This window comes from Hylobates moloch, unplaced genomic scaffold, assembly GCF_009828535.3.
Source record: "Hylobates moloch isolate HMO894 unplaced genomic scaffold, HMol_V3 SCAFFOLD_5, whole genome shotgun sequence".
Lineage (NCBI taxonomy): Eukaryota > Metazoa > Chordata > Mammalia > Primates > Hylobatidae > Hylobates > Hylobates moloch.
The window spans coordinates 112666913-112687315 of NW_026652280.1; the positions used below are offsets into that span (position 1 = coordinate 112666913).

The 20403-nt window shown below is 41.2% G+C and overlaps 1 protein-coding gene across 1 annotated transcript in view; it reads left to right on the top strand.

The window, feature by feature from the left end:
- TSPAN2 (tetraspanin 2) overlaps positions 1 to 18542 on the top strand; it is a 44181-nt gene extending 25639 nt beyond the window's left edge. Inside the window, exons 3-8 of the mRNA XM_032154898.2 lie at positions 1649 to 1746; positions 3345 to 3419; positions 4906 to 5004; positions 6278 to 6349; positions 12346 to 12429; positions 15258 to 18542. Of these exons, the coding sequence (XP_032010789.1) occupies positions 1649 to 1746; positions 3345 to 3419; positions 4906 to 5004; positions 6278 to 6349; positions 12346 to 12429; positions 15258 to 15323 (494 nt within the window). The 3' untranslated portion in view covers positions 15324 to 18542. The remainder of the gene's footprint in view (positions 1 to 1648; positions 1747 to 3344; positions 3420 to 4905; positions 5005 to 6277; positions 6350 to 12345; positions 12430 to 15257) is intronic.
- The last annotated feature ends 1861 nt before the right edge of the window (positions 18543 to 20403 follow it).

The window sequence follows — 20403 nt, forward strand, 5'->3', positions numbered from 1 at the left end:
CTTTATGTCCATGTGTACCCAATATTTAGCTCCTACTTATAAGTGAGAACATGCGGTGTTTGATGTTCTGTTCCTGTAATAGTTTGCTTAGGTTAATGGCCTCCAGCTGCATTCATGTTGCTGCAAAGGGCATGATTTTGTTCTTTTTATGCCTGCATAGTATTCCATGGTGTACACGTACCACATTTTCTTTATCCAATCTACCACTGATGGGCACCTGGGTTGATTCCATACCTTTGCCGTTGTGAATAGTGCTGCAGTGAACGTGTACCCTTTTGGTAGAATGATTTATTTTCCTTTAGGTATTTACCCAGCAATGGGATTGCTGGATCGAGTGGTAGTTCAACTCAGTTGTTTGAATCATCTCCAAACTGCCCTCCGCAGTGGCTGTACTGATTTACATTCGCAACAGTGTATAAAGCGTCCCCTTTACTCCTACCCTTGCCAACATCTGTTATTTTTGACTTTTTAACAAAAGCCATTCTGACTGGTATGAGATGGTATCTCATTGTGGTTTTGATTTGCATTTCTCTGATGATTAGAGATGACTAGTATTATTTCATGTTTGTTGCTCGCTTGCATGTCTTCTTTGGAGAATTGTCTGTTTATGTCTTTTGCCCACTTTTTAATGGAGTTATTTGCCTTTTGCTTGTTGATTTGTTGAAGTTCCTTACAGATTCTGGATATTAGACCTTTGGTGAAAGACATTTTTAAAAACAATAAAGTGTTTAGGCAGTGGGGCCAACAACACTATTATTTTTAATATGATATCATTTCTCACATTACCACATCCATTCCCTCATGAAATTATTCTTTTAGAGAAAAGGGAAAGGGAGGAGGTGGTAGAGCTGGAACAGCAGGAAATAAATACCCACCTCGGGACTGCAGAGCAACAAGGCCTCAGGGCCCTGAAAAGAACCCTGAGGCCAGGTCCGGGTGGGGCAGGAAGCAGAGCAGCCTCGCCTGTGGCTCCTACTAGGTCTGTAAACTGCCAGATCTGCCCACAAACCACCATCAGCAACCCAGAGGAGCCCCAGGAAGCACCCTGAATGCCAGGCCCAGGGGTTCCCCACAGAGGCAGGGCACCAGCCCTCACCCTCCCTATTAATGAGAGTGGTTTCCAGGTGACTCATATGAGTAAAACGCAAAAAATGAAATAGAGACCATTAACATGATTCCAAGTAAGACAAGTGCCAGGTCCCATATTGTATTCTAACTTATCTCAGGATCACAGAAGGAAATACAAAAAGGCTAAGGCTTGGCTTAGTTCTCTCAGAACCAGAGCATTTCTGCCCTTTTCTTTCTCTGTAAGAACTGTACCTGGGGCTTGCCTAAGTAGTAAATGAAATCCCCACCTGAATGATGGCTGCCTCCATCACTAGAGATGCAGGACAGAGTCGGAGTGTTGGGCAGGCTTTTGAGGCTCATGGCTATTTTTCTCCCGGCTCTGCCAAACACCAGCTCTATGACCTTAAGCAAATCACTTTACCTTTTGGGGCCCAGTTCCTCCGTGTCAAACATGGCAGTAAGAATAGCACCTCCTTGTGGTACTATTAGAATGCTCTGCAGTGCCCAGAGTCTTAAGCCTAGTTGGTCGTGGAGGCACTCGGTTGGAGCTCAGTGGTTTCCTCTGACCTCTTCCCCACAGGGCTCTATGTTCTGGTTGGAGCCGGGGCCCTGATGATGGCCGTGGGATTCTTCGGGTGCTGTGGAGCCATGCGGGAGTCGCAATGTGTGCTTGGATCAGTAAGTGGGGCGTGGGGGTAAATGGTGGGGTGGGGGTGAGGGAGCGGCCTGCATCTGAAGGGAGTCAGTGCCTCTGGCCCCTGGCTCCAGCTCCTACGTGGACTCTCTGAGCCCTTGGCACACACTTTTCCTCCCTCAGTCTTGGTTTCTCCATCTCTTATATATGAATAATATTACCTAAGGCCGGGTGCCGTGACTCACACCTGTAATCCCAGCACTTTGGGAGGCTGAGGCAAGAGGATCTCTGGAGCCCAGGAGTTCAAGACTAGCTTGGGCAACACAGGAGACCTAGTCTCTACCGGGTGTGATGGCACACACCTGTGGTCCCAGCTACGCAAGAGGCTGAGGCGGGAGGATCACTTAAGACCGGGAGTTGGGAGGCTGCAGTGAGCCATGACTGTATCACTGCACTCCAACCTGGGAGACAGAGCAAAACCTTGTCTTGAAAAAAGAAAAAAGAAAAAAAATAATATTATCTTTGTTCCTGCCTCATATGGGAAGTGTGAAAAGAAATGAGGTCATTGGTGTAAAGATGTTTTGGGAGTAAAAGTACTTAGTAATTGTAAGGGGTGACTATGATTGTTCTTTAAAAAAAATATTTCACAGTGGGTGAGGCAGCTGAAAGGTTTCTATAGCCAGGGAAGTGCTGTTATCTACAAGGGAAACATTTATGTTTGAGATCAATAACAACCAAAATCCCTCTTGTGGCTTATTTTAACAAGCAACCTCTGTATAAAAAAAAAATCAAATAATTTCAATTAACTGCTATACATTCAATGTCAGTGTAGCCTGAGAGAAACAGAAAGGAAGAAGAGGGGCAGAAGGAGAGAAAGTGTTGATATTTCTCCACGGGGAGTCAGAAACAGCAGTTTTAATAGGCAGCCTCTCATCTCTCATTACTCATTGTGATCTTTGGATTTTTAACTCTGGCCGTAGCCTCTGATCTCTTGCTATGTGAAATGTCTAACTTATTTCTTTGCCATTCATTCCTTCTCTTTCTCCTACTGCTGAGCACATTTCTGTCTTGTTTATCACTGAACTTAGTTTGATCAGAGCAAATCCATAGACCAGAACAGAAATCCATCCAGAAGGACACCCCCTCAACTCATCTCCTCAAAGAACCTTTCCAGACCACAGAGTCTCAAGTCACCCCCTTCCCCATGCCCAGGCTGCATCAGTGATTCTCCCTCTCCTGACCTTATTTTATATCTTTCTAGGTCTTTTGTGTTCATCAAGTATTTACTGAGCACGTAGGTGCCAGGTGGTGTTCTAGGTGGTGGGATTTTTACATCACTACCTGAACTTATTCACTTTTTAACTTCTTTACACAGTTATCGTATATTCCCCTGTCCAATCCAAGGTCCGTGATAGCAGAGACATTTGGATATTATCTTGTTCACCACTGAATACTCAGCACCAAGGACAGTACCTGGTGCAGACTAAATGCCTAATAAACAATTGCTGAATGAATGAATGAATGAATGAATGAATGAACCACGTGAAAGCGATTTAGCCATTACAGAAGGAAACTAAGGTGCAAAATATATAAATTGAAAAGGTATTAAATTAATGAAATTAGAATTTTCTCTCCTCTACAGTTTTTTACCTGCCTCCTGGTGATATTTGCTGCTGAAGTAACCACTGGAGTATTTGCTTTTATAGGCAAGGGGGTAGTAAGTAAAATTACTTATAATGTTTTTCTATGATGGTTAAAAGTGTTAGAATATTGATACCCACAATATTGTTAAGAAACCAAATAATCCCCATTATTATAGTTTAAACAGAACTTTTTAACTTAGAAGTGGTGTGCAGAACTAAGCATATACATATATGAGTGTGCAGGCATATATACATGCTCACATTTTTCTGGGGAGATAGTTCATATCTTCCATTAGACTTATGAAGTGGTCTATAATAAAACCAAAAAAAAAAAAAAGTATCTCTAGTTTAAGATTCTTCCCCATTGTGAAATGGGGTAAGAGTTAGAGTACAGACTTGAGAAAGAATCTAGATTCTCATCCCCTGTCAGACTGCCATTTGTCCTTAAGGATTGGCCTGGATGGGTCCATTTCATTCTCAAAGAGCAGAGCCTGCCCTGCTGTGGGCTAGTGAAGCCAGTTTATATTTGTTGCCCAAATCTAGGTGTCCAGAATAGCTTATCAGGAGGACACACAGAGGAAGTAGCTTTTCTTCCTCTGTAAAACACACTGTGGGATAGAAGAGAATGGAATGGAAAAGGAGAAAGAATGGAAACTTAAGTTTGCTGTATTTCACATTAACTCCTGTATCATTAATATTATGTTTCTGAACTTATTTTAGACTATAAAACAGTAAACATGTAGAGTAGTAAATGTCACCTCCTTTTGAATTTTTCTAAAGTAACTGGCTGTGTTCATAGGTTAGTTTAAATTCAGCTACATACAGAAGTAGACTGGGATCTTAGGACCTGTTGAGATATCTGTGGATTTGAAATCACAAGTTTTTATACTAGAAAAAGCATTCTGTAAGCTTAATATGATATTTGAATGTAGAAAGTTTTCCTTGGTGATGAATATCTTTTAAATCATGTCATAAAAAGATTTGAATGCTTTTAACCAATGGGGTAACAGGAATGTACAAGTCCGGATCCTAGCTATGCATCCGAATCACCTGGATGGAGCCCAGGAATCTGGGGCCCAGTTGATGCTGAAGCCCAGTTGGGTTTGGGAACTGTCAGAAATCTTTCTAGTCCATGAAAACTGTTCTGGTTAGTCTGTCCTTCCATCCTCAAAAGCATCTTAGAAACTCCAGAAACTATAATCTTCTCCATATGTTGCAGAATTATCCTAAAATACCTATAGAAAGGCAGTATTTTTTTTTATTTCAACAGGTTTTGTGGGGAACAGGTGGTGTTTGGTTACATGAGTAAGTTCTCTAGTGGGGATTTCTGAGATTTTGGTGCACCCATCACCCGAGCAGTGTACACTGTACCCAATGTGCAGTCTTTTATCCCTCACCTCACTCCTATCCTTTCCCCCGAGTCCCCAAAGTCCATTGTATCATTCTTATGAGAAAGGCAGTATTTTTCAAAGGTGTGGAAGAGGGGATTTTCCTTGATGAAAGGAGAATGTTTGAAACTTCCCACCCAGAAGTCCCTCATTTTTCCTCGTATTTCTTCAGGCTATCCGACATGTTCAGACCATGTATGAAGAGGCTTACAATGATTACCTTAAAGACAGGGGAAAAGGCAATGGGACGCTCATCACCTTCCACTCAACAGTGAGTAACTTCACTTCTTCCTTAAAATCACAGCTTCTAAAGATTATGTGTGAGCCAGGTTCTCACCAATCACCAGGATTAAAAATAAAAATAAATTCAGTAAAGCCAAGTAGCACCACCTATTTTAGCCCTTTCGAGGGCCAGAGTTTGCATTATGTGTGCAACCCTAGAAGGGAAAGATGTCTATCACACAGAGTTCACAAGAGAGACAGAAGAGCATGAACCCAAAAGACACATGCCCCAAAGAGACAAAAGAGCACAAACAAGGTTACGGAGAAAGGAGCCCAAATAAATAGCAGGCTCTGTCAGAGGGTAGCATTGTGGTGTAACAGAAACAAGTGTGACCTTTAAGTCAGAAAAGCTAATTTCTAGCTGCAGCTCTGCCACTTAACAGCCTTGTGACCTTGAGCAAGTTACTTGGCCTCCCTGTTACCCACGCAGCTCCCTCATTTGTAGAATGAAGGGTCACAGGAGATGGCTACACTCCCTTCTGGAACATTCAGTGGGACTGTGCTGTCCGTGGAGTGCTCAGAGCTACAAGCAGTTAATCACGGAAGGCTTACAGAGGAGATGGGCCAGGCCAGAGTTATTCTGATTTTTTAGACACTGTGATATGAAGAAGTAGCTGTGAATTCCTGGGCCAGGTGTTTTCAGCTACCTAGTTCTTGTCTAGGACAAGTATGTCTTGGAAAGTGGCCACCATTTATACATTTATACAGTTTCACCTCAGCTGCCCCCAGGACCTGAAGCAGCACACAGGTTCTTTTGTCTTAAAGGGCCAGCTAGCCCAAGGCAGGACACCTGTTTGCTGGCCAATCTTCACATCTGGTCTTTTGGACCCTGGAATTTCCTGCAGCCACGTCTCCCCTCTTTCCCAGACTATTCCCAGCTAATGAGTCCTTCTGCAGCTCATAAAACTTGAGCTCCTCAGCAGGTTAAATGACTCCCAGTCTGAAAGAAGGAATCTAAAGCCCCAACCCCTTTCTAAAAAGTAGCAGTTTACACAGACACTGTCAATTAGCTTCTTGCCTTGTTTGGGTTGCCTTGAGTCTTCTCATCATAAACTCAGATGGCTTTAGCAAAGTCATTTTCTTGGTTTGCCAGCATGATTATGTGATTCTTCGCTCTCCTTCCAGAAATAGCAGTCTGGGTTGCAGTGACTGGGCCTTGGAGCTGCTTTGCCGCCTCGGCACCCCAGTCCTTAGCAGGGTGCCCAGACTTGTAGCTGCTACTCCTCCCGCCTGGTCCTGAAGTCTCTTTTCTGACTCTCTAGTTTCAGTGCTGTGGAAAAGAAAGCTCCGAACAGGTCCAACCTACATGCCCAAAGGAGCTTCTAGGACACAAGGTAAGCTTCTACCAAGGTTCCTACTCTACCTGTAGTACAAGATGGTTTTGCCTTCAGGGTAGGGCCAGGGGCTCAGTTCCTACCTCAGGGATTCTGGGAGGCCCTCTCCCAGTGACTTCTGTGGCTTGGCCTTATTCCATGTGAAATAAGTGAAGCAATGAGGAGTCACAGTCCCCTGATGCCCTGGGGAAAGATGGTACGCCAACTTCTGGTAGTGATGCCACCTGCTTATGGTATTAATTAAGGACACCAGGACTGAAGTTTGTGCCCAAGAATGTTACCCCACACCTCTCCGTGGGAGTCACAGCACTGATAAACGCATCCTTTATTCAGTGCTGTGTGTCAGACGCTATGCCAGTTTCTGGGAACTCTGAGATGAAAAAGACATGGTCCCTGTGCTCAGCGGCCTCACAGACAGTCAAGGGCAATAGTGAGGTGTAAGAAGTCTGAACAGGGTGCCCTAAAGCAGTAGATTTAGGAAAGATTCATAGAGGAGCGGGTCCCCAAGCTGAGTTCTAACAAAGGAAGATCATTCCAGGCCCAGGAAGCACCAGGAACACAGACACGGCTGCGTGAAAAACTCCAGGACTGCAGGAGAACAGGGAGCCCACAGAGAGAACTGGGCAACGTGTTGAGAGAAGCAGGCAAAAGCAGGATTTTACACCTGGAAGTTTGAGGAAGCCATTGATTTTAGCAGAGAATGAGCAAAATCCGCTTTGAGTTGTAGAAAGTATTTTCAGGCCACTGGGGTATGAAGGGTAGGAAAGAGTTGGAGAGTAATTGAGGAAGACCACTTAGGTGGCACTTGTGGTCACCCTGATAAGAGAGGATGAGCGGCCACAGCAAGTCACAAACAGTAGGGATGGAAAGGACGTGACAGTTGAAGAGACATTCAGGAGGCAAAATCAACAGGCCTGGCTGACTTAGTAGGTATAAGTGGTGAGTGAGTGGAAGGAAGGGGGCTAAGATTTCCAGACTTCTGCTTGGGTGGCTGGGTGGATAAAGGCTCCACTCCCTGAATATAGGGAAAGGGGCAGATCTTGGAGACAGATGACAACTTTGGTTTTGGTCAAGTTTGTATTTTAGGTGCCTATCGACTTACAGGTAAGCTGAGAGGAAGACACGGTGTGAGAAACTGAGCAGTTTGGCCTTAGCCAAAGCCCTTGGAGTGAACGAGAGCACCAGGGAGAGTGAACAGAACAAAGAAGGAGGAGGGGCTCCCTCATTTCAGGGGCAGGCTGAGGCCAAGAAGGCAGCACAAGAGACTGGGAAGGAGGAGTCAGAGTCTACTTGGGAAGCCAAGGTGGAGATGGTTCACCCATGAAGTCAAATGCTGGGAAAAGACAAGTAAATGAAGACCAAAAATAATTTGTTGGATTTGTTGGTTAGAATATCATTAATGACTTTTGTCATACAGTTTTAGTGAGGTAATTGGAGAAAAATGCAATGTGGGAATGAGAGAGGAAACTATGAGACTTTGGAGACAATAATATAGATGTTCTTAGACCCTCAGCTGTGAATGGGGTAGATGAGATTTTAGCTCCAGCTTGCATCCTGAATTGCCCATTGAACACTGGTTGGGTCCTTCTGAGTTGGATGAAATGAAAAAGACAGCCCTGCCCTCAAAGTGCTCATGTCTGGCAGGGGAGACCCGCACAGGAGCCATGGACAGCACGTGGGCTGAGTTAAGGCTACACAGGACAGAGCGCAACAGACGAACCTGGCATAGGATTCCAGGGTCTGCAGGAGGCTTCCCTGATGCAAACAAAAAAGAGTGGGATATTTCAGGCAGAAACACAGAGCAAAGGCATGGAGGAGAGAAAAGGTAGCTGTCTTCAGGCGAGTGCCAGCAGCGGAAGTGGCCGAAAGCCCAGGTTGCCTATGGGAGATGAGTACTTCAGAAAGGAGGCACCCATACTCAAAGGGCCATGGACACTCTTGTGAGGCCAAAAGTCTAGCCTTCATGCTGCTAGCTTAGGAAGCCGTTGAAGGTAGAATCTGGGATGGGATCTGCATTTTACCGAATTTGCTCTAGTGGCAGCATAGAGGATTGATGGAAAATGAATAGCATTGAGCTGAGATACCCATTGGGAAGGCTGCTGTCCCTGTTGTTAACAAGAGATGTTAAAGAGGGCCCTTTAGAAAGTGACATCTACAGGAGTGGTGACCAGAGAAGAGAGGAGAATCCACTACTGGGTTTTTGGCTTCACCATCTACATAGATGATGGTGTCATTTACGGAGCTGAGGGAGAGAGGAAAAGGAGCCAATTGTGGAGAAAAGAAAATGAGCTTTGTGTTTAACATGGTGATTTTGAGGAGCCAGTGGCACTTCCAAATGGAAATATCCAGTAGGCAGTTGGAAGATCTGGTTTGAGGCTCAGGAGAGATGTCTGAGTGTCAGTACTTGATGGGAAACTTAAAGCTATAAATACAGATTTGATCCATTAGACTTGGAAGAAAAGAAGGATGAGGATAGAGCCCTGGGGAACAATTTAAGGGTGGGCAAAAGAAGAGGTGCCAAAGAAGGAAACTGGGAGGGGTGGCCAGACACAAGTGAGGAGACACCATGGGAAGGGGAGGGAATGGTCACCAGGCCCAGGTGCTGCTGTTGAGGGCAATTCAGTATTGATCAGCTGTCTACCTTATGTTTGGCACTGTTAATGCAAAGGGGAAGGAGCAAAAGTTCCTGCTCACAAGGAGCTTGCATTGCAGTCTAATAGGAGGGATGAACATGGAGTCCATACGGTCCGGTGATTAGGAATGCATGGAATGTGCATTGTGCTCCGAAAGCACAAAGGGAAACGCACTTAGGAGAGGCCAGAGGCTGGGGGATGGGGAAGGCTGACTGGAGGTAATGATGTCTCAGCTAAATCTTCAAGAATGGAAAGTAATTATGCAAGCATTGGGCAGGAAGCGGGAGGGGGAGGCCTATCTGCAGAGAGACCAGTGTAAGCAACAACACAGAGGCAGAAATGCCATGGTTTGTGTGGGGAACTGAAAGCCTAAGAAGGTCTACTAATAACTGCTGAAAAGCTGGCAGGATTTATCATGTAAGGAACCAACTGCTGATGTGCTGTGAGGGATGGAGTGAGGACAGAGCCCAGGTTTCAGAGAGCGAGATGTGAGGAGAGAGAACATCCTTTCAAGAAGTTTGGATTTGAGCCAAGGACACAAAAAGAAAGTTTACAAAAGCCAAAGTCCAAATTACCATTAAACATATAGAAAATATAGGAAATTAAAAGTAATATTTAAAATTAATAGCAAATTAAAATGAAGAGATGCTGTTGTTTAACCTATGAAATTGACCAAGTGTTTTTCCTTTCCCTTAATAAGAATACACAGTTTTGGTAAACGTGATGTGATGAGCATTTTCAGATAAATTAGTAAATAGTTTTAAAGGTCAGTATGACTATTAAGACTAGAGGATTAAGTATGTTTATGCCCTTCTATCCAGAAATTCCACTTCTCCGAGTTTATTCTAAGGAAAAAGAATCAGAAATGCAGACAGATGTTTTTGTGCAAACCATGTTCATTACATGTTATTCATAAGAACAAAACACTGGACAGACCCTTAATATGTGGCAATAGGGGATTGTTTAGATAAGTTGTAGTATATTCATATGATGAAATGTTTTACCACCATTAAGAATCATGATTTCACCTGTAATCCTAGCACTTAGGGAGGCAGAGGCAGGCCGATTGCCTGAGCTCAGGAGTTCAAGACCACCCTGGGCAACATGGTGAAATCCCGTCTCTACTAAAAATACAAAAATTAACCAGGCGTGGTGGCATGTGCCTGTAATCCCAGCTACTCAGAAAGCTGAGGCAGGAGAATCACTTGAACCCAGGAGGCAGAGGTTGCAGTGAGCCGAGATCACGCCACTGCACTACAACCTGGGTGACAGAGCGAGACTCTGTCTCCAAAAAATAATAATCATGATTTCAAAGAAATTTTTAGTGAAACAAAGCATTTTTAAAGTTGTAATATTAAGTTTAAAAAGCTCACTGTTGAATATAAAGAATGACCTAAGGATGTAGGTGTGTTTGTGTGTGTAAGTATCACCAACAAATTTATTACCTTTTGTGGTGAGAATACAGATATTTCTTTTATAAAAAAAAAAAAAAAAATCTCTTCCAGATTTCTACAAGAAGCATGTATTCCTTTTGTGACTAAAGCCAATATACCTTTTGTACATTTGTTTTTTACAAAAAGAAGCTGACAATGAAGGGAAGGAGGGCCCAATGGCAGAACTAGAGGAGGACAGTCTAGAGTGTTGTTTTGTTTGTTTTGATTGAAGAACCTGAGCATGGTGATAGGATAAGTAGAAATGTCAGTGGATAAGGAGAGGCTTAATGTATAAGAAGGAAAAAAAGTAACTGGCAGTGCAGGCTTCCTGAGGAGCTGAGAGAAAGACCCAAAGCAGGATATGAAGTTAACTTTCTTTTATTATTATTTATTTATTTATTTATTTTGAGACAGAGTCTCACTCTGTTGCCCAGGCTGGAGTGTAGTGGCACGATCTCGGCTCACTGCAACCTCCGCCTCCCAGGTTCAAGTGATCCTCCTGCCTCAGCCCTGCTAGTAGCTGGGATTACAGGTAGGTGCCACCATGCCCGGCTAATATTTTTATTTTTAGTAGAGACGGGTTTTTGCCATGTTGGCCAGGCTGGTCTTGATCTCCTGACCTCAGGTGATCCACCCACCTCGGCCTCCCAAAGTGCTGGGATTACAGGCGTGAGCCACCGTGCCCAGCCACGAGGTTAACTTTCAACAGAGAAGGGCACCTCTTTGGCTCTGATTAGAAAAAAAGGAGTCAGGAGTGTGCTTGCTACCTACAGCAATTCCCGGCACTGAAGGAAGGGAGCATCTAAGTGTATAGGAGAAGGAGAGGAAGAGTGAAAGAATTGCTATAGGTTGACTCTCATTTTTTCCACTAAGTAAGGGAGCCACTCTATAGAACAGTAGTTTTCAAACTTTTGTCAGAATGCATTATAGGTATCTCTTGTGGATCTGTGTCCTTCTCTAAACTGTAAATTCCCAGAAAGCAGGAGAAACCATATCCTATTGTCTCTGCATCTAGCACCCCTCTTCCCGTGACTAATGCAAGGTAGATGCTCAAGAAATGTTTGTTGAATGGATGAAGTGTGATAGGAAATACAAAGAGAGAAGTTGAGGGTTTTATATAGCTCAGATGGTATCAAAGGAACCAGTGACAAGCAAACAGATCTGAACAAACTGAGGATACAGTTGGATTGAGAGCATCCTTTACTTAAGAGCACTCCAAATAGGAGTGTTTGAAGTTGGGGAAACTAATAATAGTTACAGGTGATCTCTATTTGGCTTTCTGTCTAAGTTTCCCCACATCCATGAAGGCCCTTTGAATCTATGCTGCACAGGTGTCTTATGGGCACAGATGAAAGGATAGGAACTCACCCAGCCCAGCCCAGCCACCACAGAAGAGAATGGTCCTCTAGCTCCCAAGACTTGGCTTTTCTAATTCTTGGATTTCCTTTGTTTAACTTGAACCTGTTAAGACTTTTTAGTTTCTTAATAGGTCATGCCTACCTTGCATAGTAAATTGGATCAAAGACATAGAAAGTATTTTAAACTGTAAATGACAATATGAAAACAAACAGTTATTGTTTTAAGGGTATTTTACTTATTTGCTACAAGTAAGAAGTGGCTCCAAATTTTTAGATTCCTCAGAACCAGACAAATAGCTTCCTCCAGTTATATTTCAGGGCTCTGAAGAAGCCACTGGCCTAAACATGAAAATCTCACCCGAAGGAGAGGCTTCTATTTTTTTCCCCCAAACTGCATTTTTGCATTAAGCTTATTAAGATGATGTTATCAAAGATGAATTGTTGAAACATGAGTAGAAGCTGGCATGGATTAACTCTCACAGAATGAACTGTAGAGATGGAAAGGATTGGATCAGGGTAATGACTGACACATACAATCAGTTTTTGTTCCTGACTTTTTTTCCTCAAAACAGAATTGCATCGATGAAATTGAGACCATAATCAGTGTTAAGCTCCAGCTCATTGGAATTGTCGGTATTGGAATTGCAGGTCTGACGGTGAGAAAGTTCTAGAACTTATCTTTTTTGCCCTCTAAAAAGCCTTGAAACTTTGCATCTTATTTCTCTTCAAGTGTGGTAGTATCTTAAGAGAGAATTCTCATAAAGAAAAAAGACCTTTGTTCACAATGTATTATATGTTTTAAGAACAAAGCTCATAAATATATTAATAGTTTGTCCTCTAAAATATAATAGAAATTTCAACTTTAACTCATTATGACCTTGAGTGTATCATTGCTATTAACTTCCCATTTTAAGGCTACCATCCATAACCTAGATAAATGATTTTCAGTTCTGGGTCTCTTTCTACTGTTACAAATTCAATGCAACATATCAGGTTAATCTCTCTCACCTATGATTTGAAGAGACAGCAGAGCATAGAGATTAATAGGGCAAGCTGTGGCATCACATGGCTTGGATTTAACTCTAGGCTCCACCATTTGCAAGCTCTGAGATCACAGGAAAGTTTCTTAATTTCTCTATACCTCAATTTCCCCATCTGTTAATATATAAACCTTATAAGATTGCCGTGAAAATTAAATGGGATGCTACATATAAGGTAGTATTCAAATTAATACAGATAAACTGTCTGGGACATACAGCACTCAACAAATGCCAGCTCTCCGCATAATCTACCAGGCAAAGGCAATGGCATAGAAGGTATTAAGCGTAGTGCATCCAGACCACCACCAGGTGGCTCTGTACTTCTAAAGTACAAAAGAAGAGTGTGTGGAAAGAATGGATAGCAGCGGACAGGTATGGCAGGAGTTGCGAGAGATGGTAATGGAGAGAGTATTGGGTCTACAACATTGAGATCTTTATATGCCCCTTTGAAACGGTGGGCTTCATCCTTAAGGAAAGGGGAGACACCAAGAGTTGGAAGAACCTGTGGTAGAGGATAGAGGAAATGTTGGAGGGAGGCAAGACTGGATTTGGGAGGCGGGTTAAAGGATGATTTCCATTGTCCAGGAGTTGGATGATAATAGCTAATGCTAAGATGGCACTTAGTCTGTAGCCCTCTATGTAGATTAATTCATGGCCTAAACTAAGGCAAGGGCTGTGGGAATTGTGAGGAAATCAATGAATTTGCAGTTATCAGGGGACACACAAGCGCCTTCCCCTTTTCTGTATTTAGAGCACAGAGGGGTGGGGAAGTGGCTGGAAACACTCTGCTGAGGCCCTCCAAATCAAGGGACATCTCTCAGGTCCTCCCCACCTGCTCTGCGGATAGCCTGGCTGCAGTTCTGCAGCTCCCCAAAGGACAGTCCTGAGGCAGGTCTGAGCATGTGCTACATAATGGAGAGTTTCACAATCTCAGCAAATGAGCAGCCTAGAACCATTCACCCCTGACTCGTGTCAGCAGTAGGCTGAGACTGAAGGAGTCTCACTGAAACCAGGATGGGTAGGGATTACATCCAACCTTATGGCAATGGTAAAGGGGAAATGCCCATAGTGAGCCTATCTTGAGTCGGCACCCCCGGCTTTCTTCGTTAGTTCTTTTCTCTGTGAAGTGAGAGTTGCACAATGTAATCAGTTAACTAAATGTCCATTGGGTGTCGCCTGTGCTACACACTGGTACTGAGTCCTGTCATCCAGAAGCTTGAAATCCTGTTCCTGGCCATGCCCTTACCTGCTTCTGCCCCTCCCTTTTCAAAACAACTGATCATTCATATCTTATTGAATTTAGCACTTACAGGTCCTAGTCTGATTTAGGATGGAATTGAGGAGAGAACCAGAAAGTCATAGTACCCATTTTTTTAAATAAACATTGACAGTAGTTTATAGAATGGTGCCCACAGATAGGGTTCCATGGGCTGTACAAAATTGTAGGGGAAATAATTGCGGACAAGAAGAATCTTTGGCATTCTTCTATTCAAACCGTGGAAGTGGATATTGATTTTGCTCAAGTATTTAACATCTGAGAGAACTATCCAAAAGGTAAAAGTCAATAATACCATAGTATAAACCCTTTAGTTTATGCTTTGCTAAAACTATTGAATTTAACAGTGAAGCATTGTTCGCCCTTAAAAATGGACCGAGAATGAAGTGATGCTCCACTTTTTTTTTTTTTTTCTTGTTTTGTGAGACAGGGGCCCTGTCACCAGGGAGTGAAGTGGTGTGATCACAGCTCACTGCAGCCTCGACCTCCTGGGCTCAAGCAATCCTCCCGCCTCAGCTTGCCAAGCACCTGGGACTGCAGGGACACACCGCTATGCTCAGCTAATTTTTGTATTTTTTGTACTGCCAGGGTTTCACCATGTTTCCCAGGCTGGTCTAGAGCTCCTGAGCTCAAGCGATCCTCCCACCACAGCCTCCCAAACTGCTGGGATTGCAGGCATGAGCCACTGCACCCAGCTGATACTCCATTTTTTGATATATGGACACTTGTAAAAAATGAGAGCTTTTCCAGCAATAGAAAATTGTTTAGACCACAAGCATATCTAAACAACAAGTGGTTATGGACACAATTTTCAAAATAAACATATAAAAGAGATCTGGGATTAACCTGAAATATAAAATTCCAAAGCCAGTATTGTATCTGTCTTTCACAAGTATTCAGAACGGTTCTATAATTCTGAAGCAGGGTAGGTTCTTTTAAAGCAGAGCCTTGTTACCTGTTAACAATAATAATACACATTTAAACAGTTAATCTAGAATTATTTACCCCATAGCCAACCTTAAGTAACATACTAAAATGTCATTTGTGACTGGTAATTATTGGTTATAATTATTTGTTAACTTGAGTTAGATACCCAGGAAGTCTGCTGAACTTTTTACCAATCAGTACCCATTTCAAAGTCACTGATGAGTGTTTCCTTCTGTTTCAGATCTTTGGCATGATATTCAGCATGGTCCTCTGCTGTGCGATACGAAACTCACGAGACGTAATATGAAGCTACTTCTACATGAAAATTGCAATCTAAAGCTTTCATACCAAATGTCACAGGAGCTGTCTCCCAGCTCATTTTTAATACTGAAGTGACATTAGGATCTAAAATAATTTGCTGTCAATTGTACATTTGCATGAGTACATATGTTTGGCTCATTACTGGTTTACCCCTTGAGTGAATGCCTGTTTATGATGACTGAGAGCATATTCATGTGTGATCTGAGTGTTCCTGGAATATGCTTTATACATAATGAAATCTGTTTGCTGGGAATTCCTGATTCTTGTTATATAAGAGGAATAACCTATTTCGCTCCCAGAAAAAAAAGATCAAAGAGCTTTCAGAAACTTTGAGAACTTGGCTATTTAGAAAAAGTGATAATGGGTCAGTTTCTCAGACTGTAGCCGTTGAAAATTAGATGCAGAGAGTTCAGAGATTTCTTCTTAATGGAAGCAATAAGCTGTAAGAATTGAGAGATCACAGTGGAATGTTAAAACTGACTGTATCTAAATTGGGTGTAAGGGTTTCCTGGGTTTTTTTTATATACATGCTCTCCCCAGAATACAGTAAACCACAGTTTTAGAACTAAACACATCTGTAAAAGTAAATATAGCATGGAAAATCTAATTTGAATAAGTCATGCTTTCCTAGAATTTAAAAATAAAAAAGTCTTCCTCTGGAAAGAGAAGTCACACAGACAATCACGTGCCCTATAAAAGTGAGTGTTTATAGGACTAAAAAACTTTTAACAACTTTTTACGGAAATATTTTTGTTCTTATACAAAAACATGTAAATATTGCTTTATTACTTTCATTTTCTGACCCTGCTGTAAACTACTGCAATCCTCACATCCTCAAAGGGACTTTTATCTCAAACTTGTCTGTTTCTCCAAATATAAGGAAAAAAGACTAAAGCAAGAGATCTGGCAGTTGAAAATTGTGGGAAAGAGAATTTTTATGGGCACTGTATCTATGAAATACCTCATAACTTATGTTTACATGTTTTCCTAACTTTTTGTATTTTTCTTGTATATCCACCTAGAGAATTCTTCATAGATTAAGAACTACAGTTTTCACCACTTGACATAAGTAAAACAAAGTCCTTCATAATTTAACCATTAGCATCTTTGGCCAAACCAAAATAAAGAAAAGCATCTTCTCCTAGTTGTGTGTGGGCAACAGAAACAAGTTAAGGAAACAAAAATACTTATATATACACAGAACAAAAATAATGTTCTTTTTATGCAAATCCCCTGTGAAAATAAAATTTGCAATTTTTTTTGGTCTTAATGCTTCATTTTAAGTTAGTAAACCCACATTTAGGATTTACATTGGCAAATTTTTCAGTAATTTTTGACGTGTTACATTTAGTAAACCATAGATTTTTTAAAAACTACATTTTATAAGGCCACACATCGGTGAAAATACAGAAAGCTTTGGAAACCCCCAGGTGAACTTCTATACATGGGAAAACACAAGTCTTTGAGTGTGCACTAAAAGTGTCACACTCCCAAAAACTCACAAAACATTTTGCTAAAAAGATATAACTGCTTCAAATAGTCTCTCTCCCATGGAGAACCACATTTCTCTTTCTGCCATACTTGCTACTGCTACTGATTTTGGAGGAAACTTTTCTAGAAGAACAAAGGTCATATTTGAGGCAAGCTAAAAACTTAATTATACATGGCTACTTTACTGTGTCTATAGCTAAAGAAAAATTGTTTTACAAAAATTACTTCATGAAATATAGTTTGTACCCCAGTAGTTGAGAAATGTGACCTTTTAGGCAAAGAACAGGCAGTCCATCTCTCTTAGCTTTAGTTTATCTCTCTGCGTGAAGACAGGAAACAGGCCCAAGTGCATACTCGGGTTCTTTCCAACTCAGAATCATCTCTGATTCCACAAAAGTGAGTTTAGTTTCCTATCTGAATTAACAACTTTAAAGGAGACTACAGTAGTTAAAAGTGGAAGAATAGAAATAAATAAATTTAAAAAGAAATTAATTAAAGTAGAAAAGAAGGGTTCTGTTCCATGTATGATTAATGTGCCCCTTTTGGGGATAAGCTTTCCAAAATATGTGTATGAGTAAAATTAGAGAATTCCACCACTAAGCAACAATAGATTTTATATGTGTGTGTGGATATATATACACACACACACAGAAAGATGAATATATATATATATAGCTGTATAAATAGACACACATATAGTATATATAGATATATAATACTATATATCTTGAATCTACAAATATCTTTATACATATATAATTTGAATATATACATGTATGTATATACAGATGTGTGTGTATATATATGTATATATATATATACATACACATATACATAAATTTTCAGTTATTTCTCTTCCCCTGAACTAATTTGAGATTAGACCCAAACATGCTTTTAAATGTCTCATGCCAAGGCACCAAATTAAAACTTCTTAATATTGAAATATTTTAAGTGATTTCATATTAAATTTTCTATATACTGAAATTGCTTGTTTGATTTATGTTAAAGTCCTATTATATCTTTCTACAAACCTTCACGCAACTTATCTAAATGTCTAACTACCAATCAAATAATATGATTTAAAAAAAAACAGAGTGGTAACCCTTCTATAATTTACTATTGGTAGTTGACTTAAAAGCAACACCCCAAGGACTCTTACTGCATGTACAGTCATCTCTCAGTATTCATAGGAGAATGGTTCCAGGACCCCCTGTGGATACCAAAATCCGCAGATATCCAAGTCCCTTGTATAAAATTGTGTAGTATTTGCATATAACCTATGCATATCCTCTCATATACTTTATTTTTTTAATTTTTACTTTTTTATTTTTACATAATAGTTGTACATACTTATGGGATATATGTGATATTTTGATATTAGCATACAATTTGTAATAATCACATCAGTGTAATTGGGATATCTATTACCTGAAACATTTATCATTTCTTTGTGTTGGGAACATTGCAGATCTTCTAGGCCTTTTAAAATATATAATAAATTGTTGTTAACTATAGTCACCTTATTGTGCTACCAAATATTAGAACTTACTCATTTTATCTAACTGTATTTTTGTACCCAGTAATCAACCCCTCTTCATCCCTCCCTGCCTGCTACCCTTTCCAGCCTCTGGTAATCACCATTGTATTGACTACCTCCATGAGATCAATTTTTATAGCTCCCACATATGACTGAGAACATGATTTATCTTGATGATATTTGTCAGTATGTTGGCCAGGCTGGTCTCGAACTCCTGACCTCGAGTAATCCACCTGCCTCGGCCTCCCAAGTGCTGGGATCACAGGCGTGAGCCACCACACCCAGCCTTACATTGCTTATCTCTTAACAAATTGTTGTAGTTATTATTTTTGATGGATTTGTCTTTTAGTCTTCATACCAAATATATGAGTGGTTTACTCACCACAGTTAATGTATGAGAATATTCTGAATTTGTGTATTTACTTTTACCAATGAGCTTTATACCTTCAGATGATTTCTTGTCACACTTTAGCATTCTATTCTTTCAGATTAAAGAACTGCCTTTAGCATCTTTTGTAAGTCAGATCTGGTGCTCATGAACTCCCTCAGCTTTTGTTTGTCTGGCAAAGTCTTTATTTCTCCTTCATGTTTGAAGGATAGCTTTTTTGGGTACAATATTCTCAGTTGAAAGTTTTTTTCCTCCAGCACTTTGAATATGTCATCCCACTTCCTCCTGGCCTGTAAGGTTTCTGCTGAGAAGTCTGCTGCAAGACATATTGGGGCTCCTCTATATGTTATTTGCTTCAAAAGAAAAGCAGCCCTTGCTGCTTTTAGAATCCTTTCTTTATCCTTTACCTTTGAGAGTATAATTATTATATACCTCAGGGTGGTCTCATTTGGGTTGAATGTGCTTGTTGTTCTCTAACCTTCTTGTGCCTGTATATTCATAACTTTCTTTAGGTTTAGAAAGTGATCTATTATTTCTTTGAGTAAACTTTCTACCCCATCTTTTTCTCTACTTCCTCTTTAGGCCAGTAACTCTTAGATTTGTCCTTTTGAGGCTATTTTCCAGATCTCGTAATGTACTTCCATCTTTTTTCTTTTTTCTCCCCTGACTTTGTATTTTCAAATAGCCTGTCTTTGAAATCACTCTTTCTTCTGCTTGATCAGTTCTGCTATTAGGACACTCTGATTATGCATTTTTCAGTTAATCAGTTGTACTTTTCAACTGCAAGATTTCTATTTCTTTTTTATTATTATTATTTCAATGTCTTTGTTAAATGTCTTTAATAAGTTTCTGAATTTTTTCTGTCTCTTTTCTTAAAGTTCATTGAGCTTCCTCAAAACATCTATTTTGAATTTCCTATCTGAGATATCACATATTTCCACCACTGCAATGTTGGCCATTGGCACCTTATTTAGTCTGTTTGGTGAGGTCATATTTTCCTGAAGTTTTGTGCTGGATGCTTTTGTATGCTCATTGATGTTTTGGCACTGAAGAGTTAGGTATTTATTCCAGTCTTCATAGTCTGGCCTTGTTTATCCTCATCCTTCTTCAGAAGGCCTTCCAAGAATTCAAAGGCAGCTGAGTCTTGAGTTCAGTAAGCTTGTGTCATTACAGCTATTTCAGCACTAGAGGGTGTCCAAAGCCCAGGTACACTAAGATTCTTTGCAGATTCCTGGATATCCATCACTGATGGACTTGGGGAAAATAAGGGAATTCCCTGGATACCCAAGAAAAGTCCCTCACTCTCTTCCCTCTCTTTCCCCCAAGCAGGAGTCCCTCTCTGGGGTTGGCCACCTGGTGTTGTGGGAGGGGTGACTCAAGCACTCTGTGGCCATTGCAGCAGGCAGTGCACTGAATTGCATCTGATACCCATGACCTCCCAAACCAGCATAGGACTGGGACACTCAAGGCCCATGGCTGCTATTGTCTGACTGCACTGATGTTTATTCAAGGCCCAAGGCCACTTGTGTCAGCAGGTAGTAAAGCCAGCCAAGAATTGGGTCTGCCCTGCCAGGGCAGTGGATTCCCTCCTGGTCTGGAGTGGGTTTAGAAGTGTGGTCCAGGAGCAGTGGCCTAGAAATAGGGACTTCA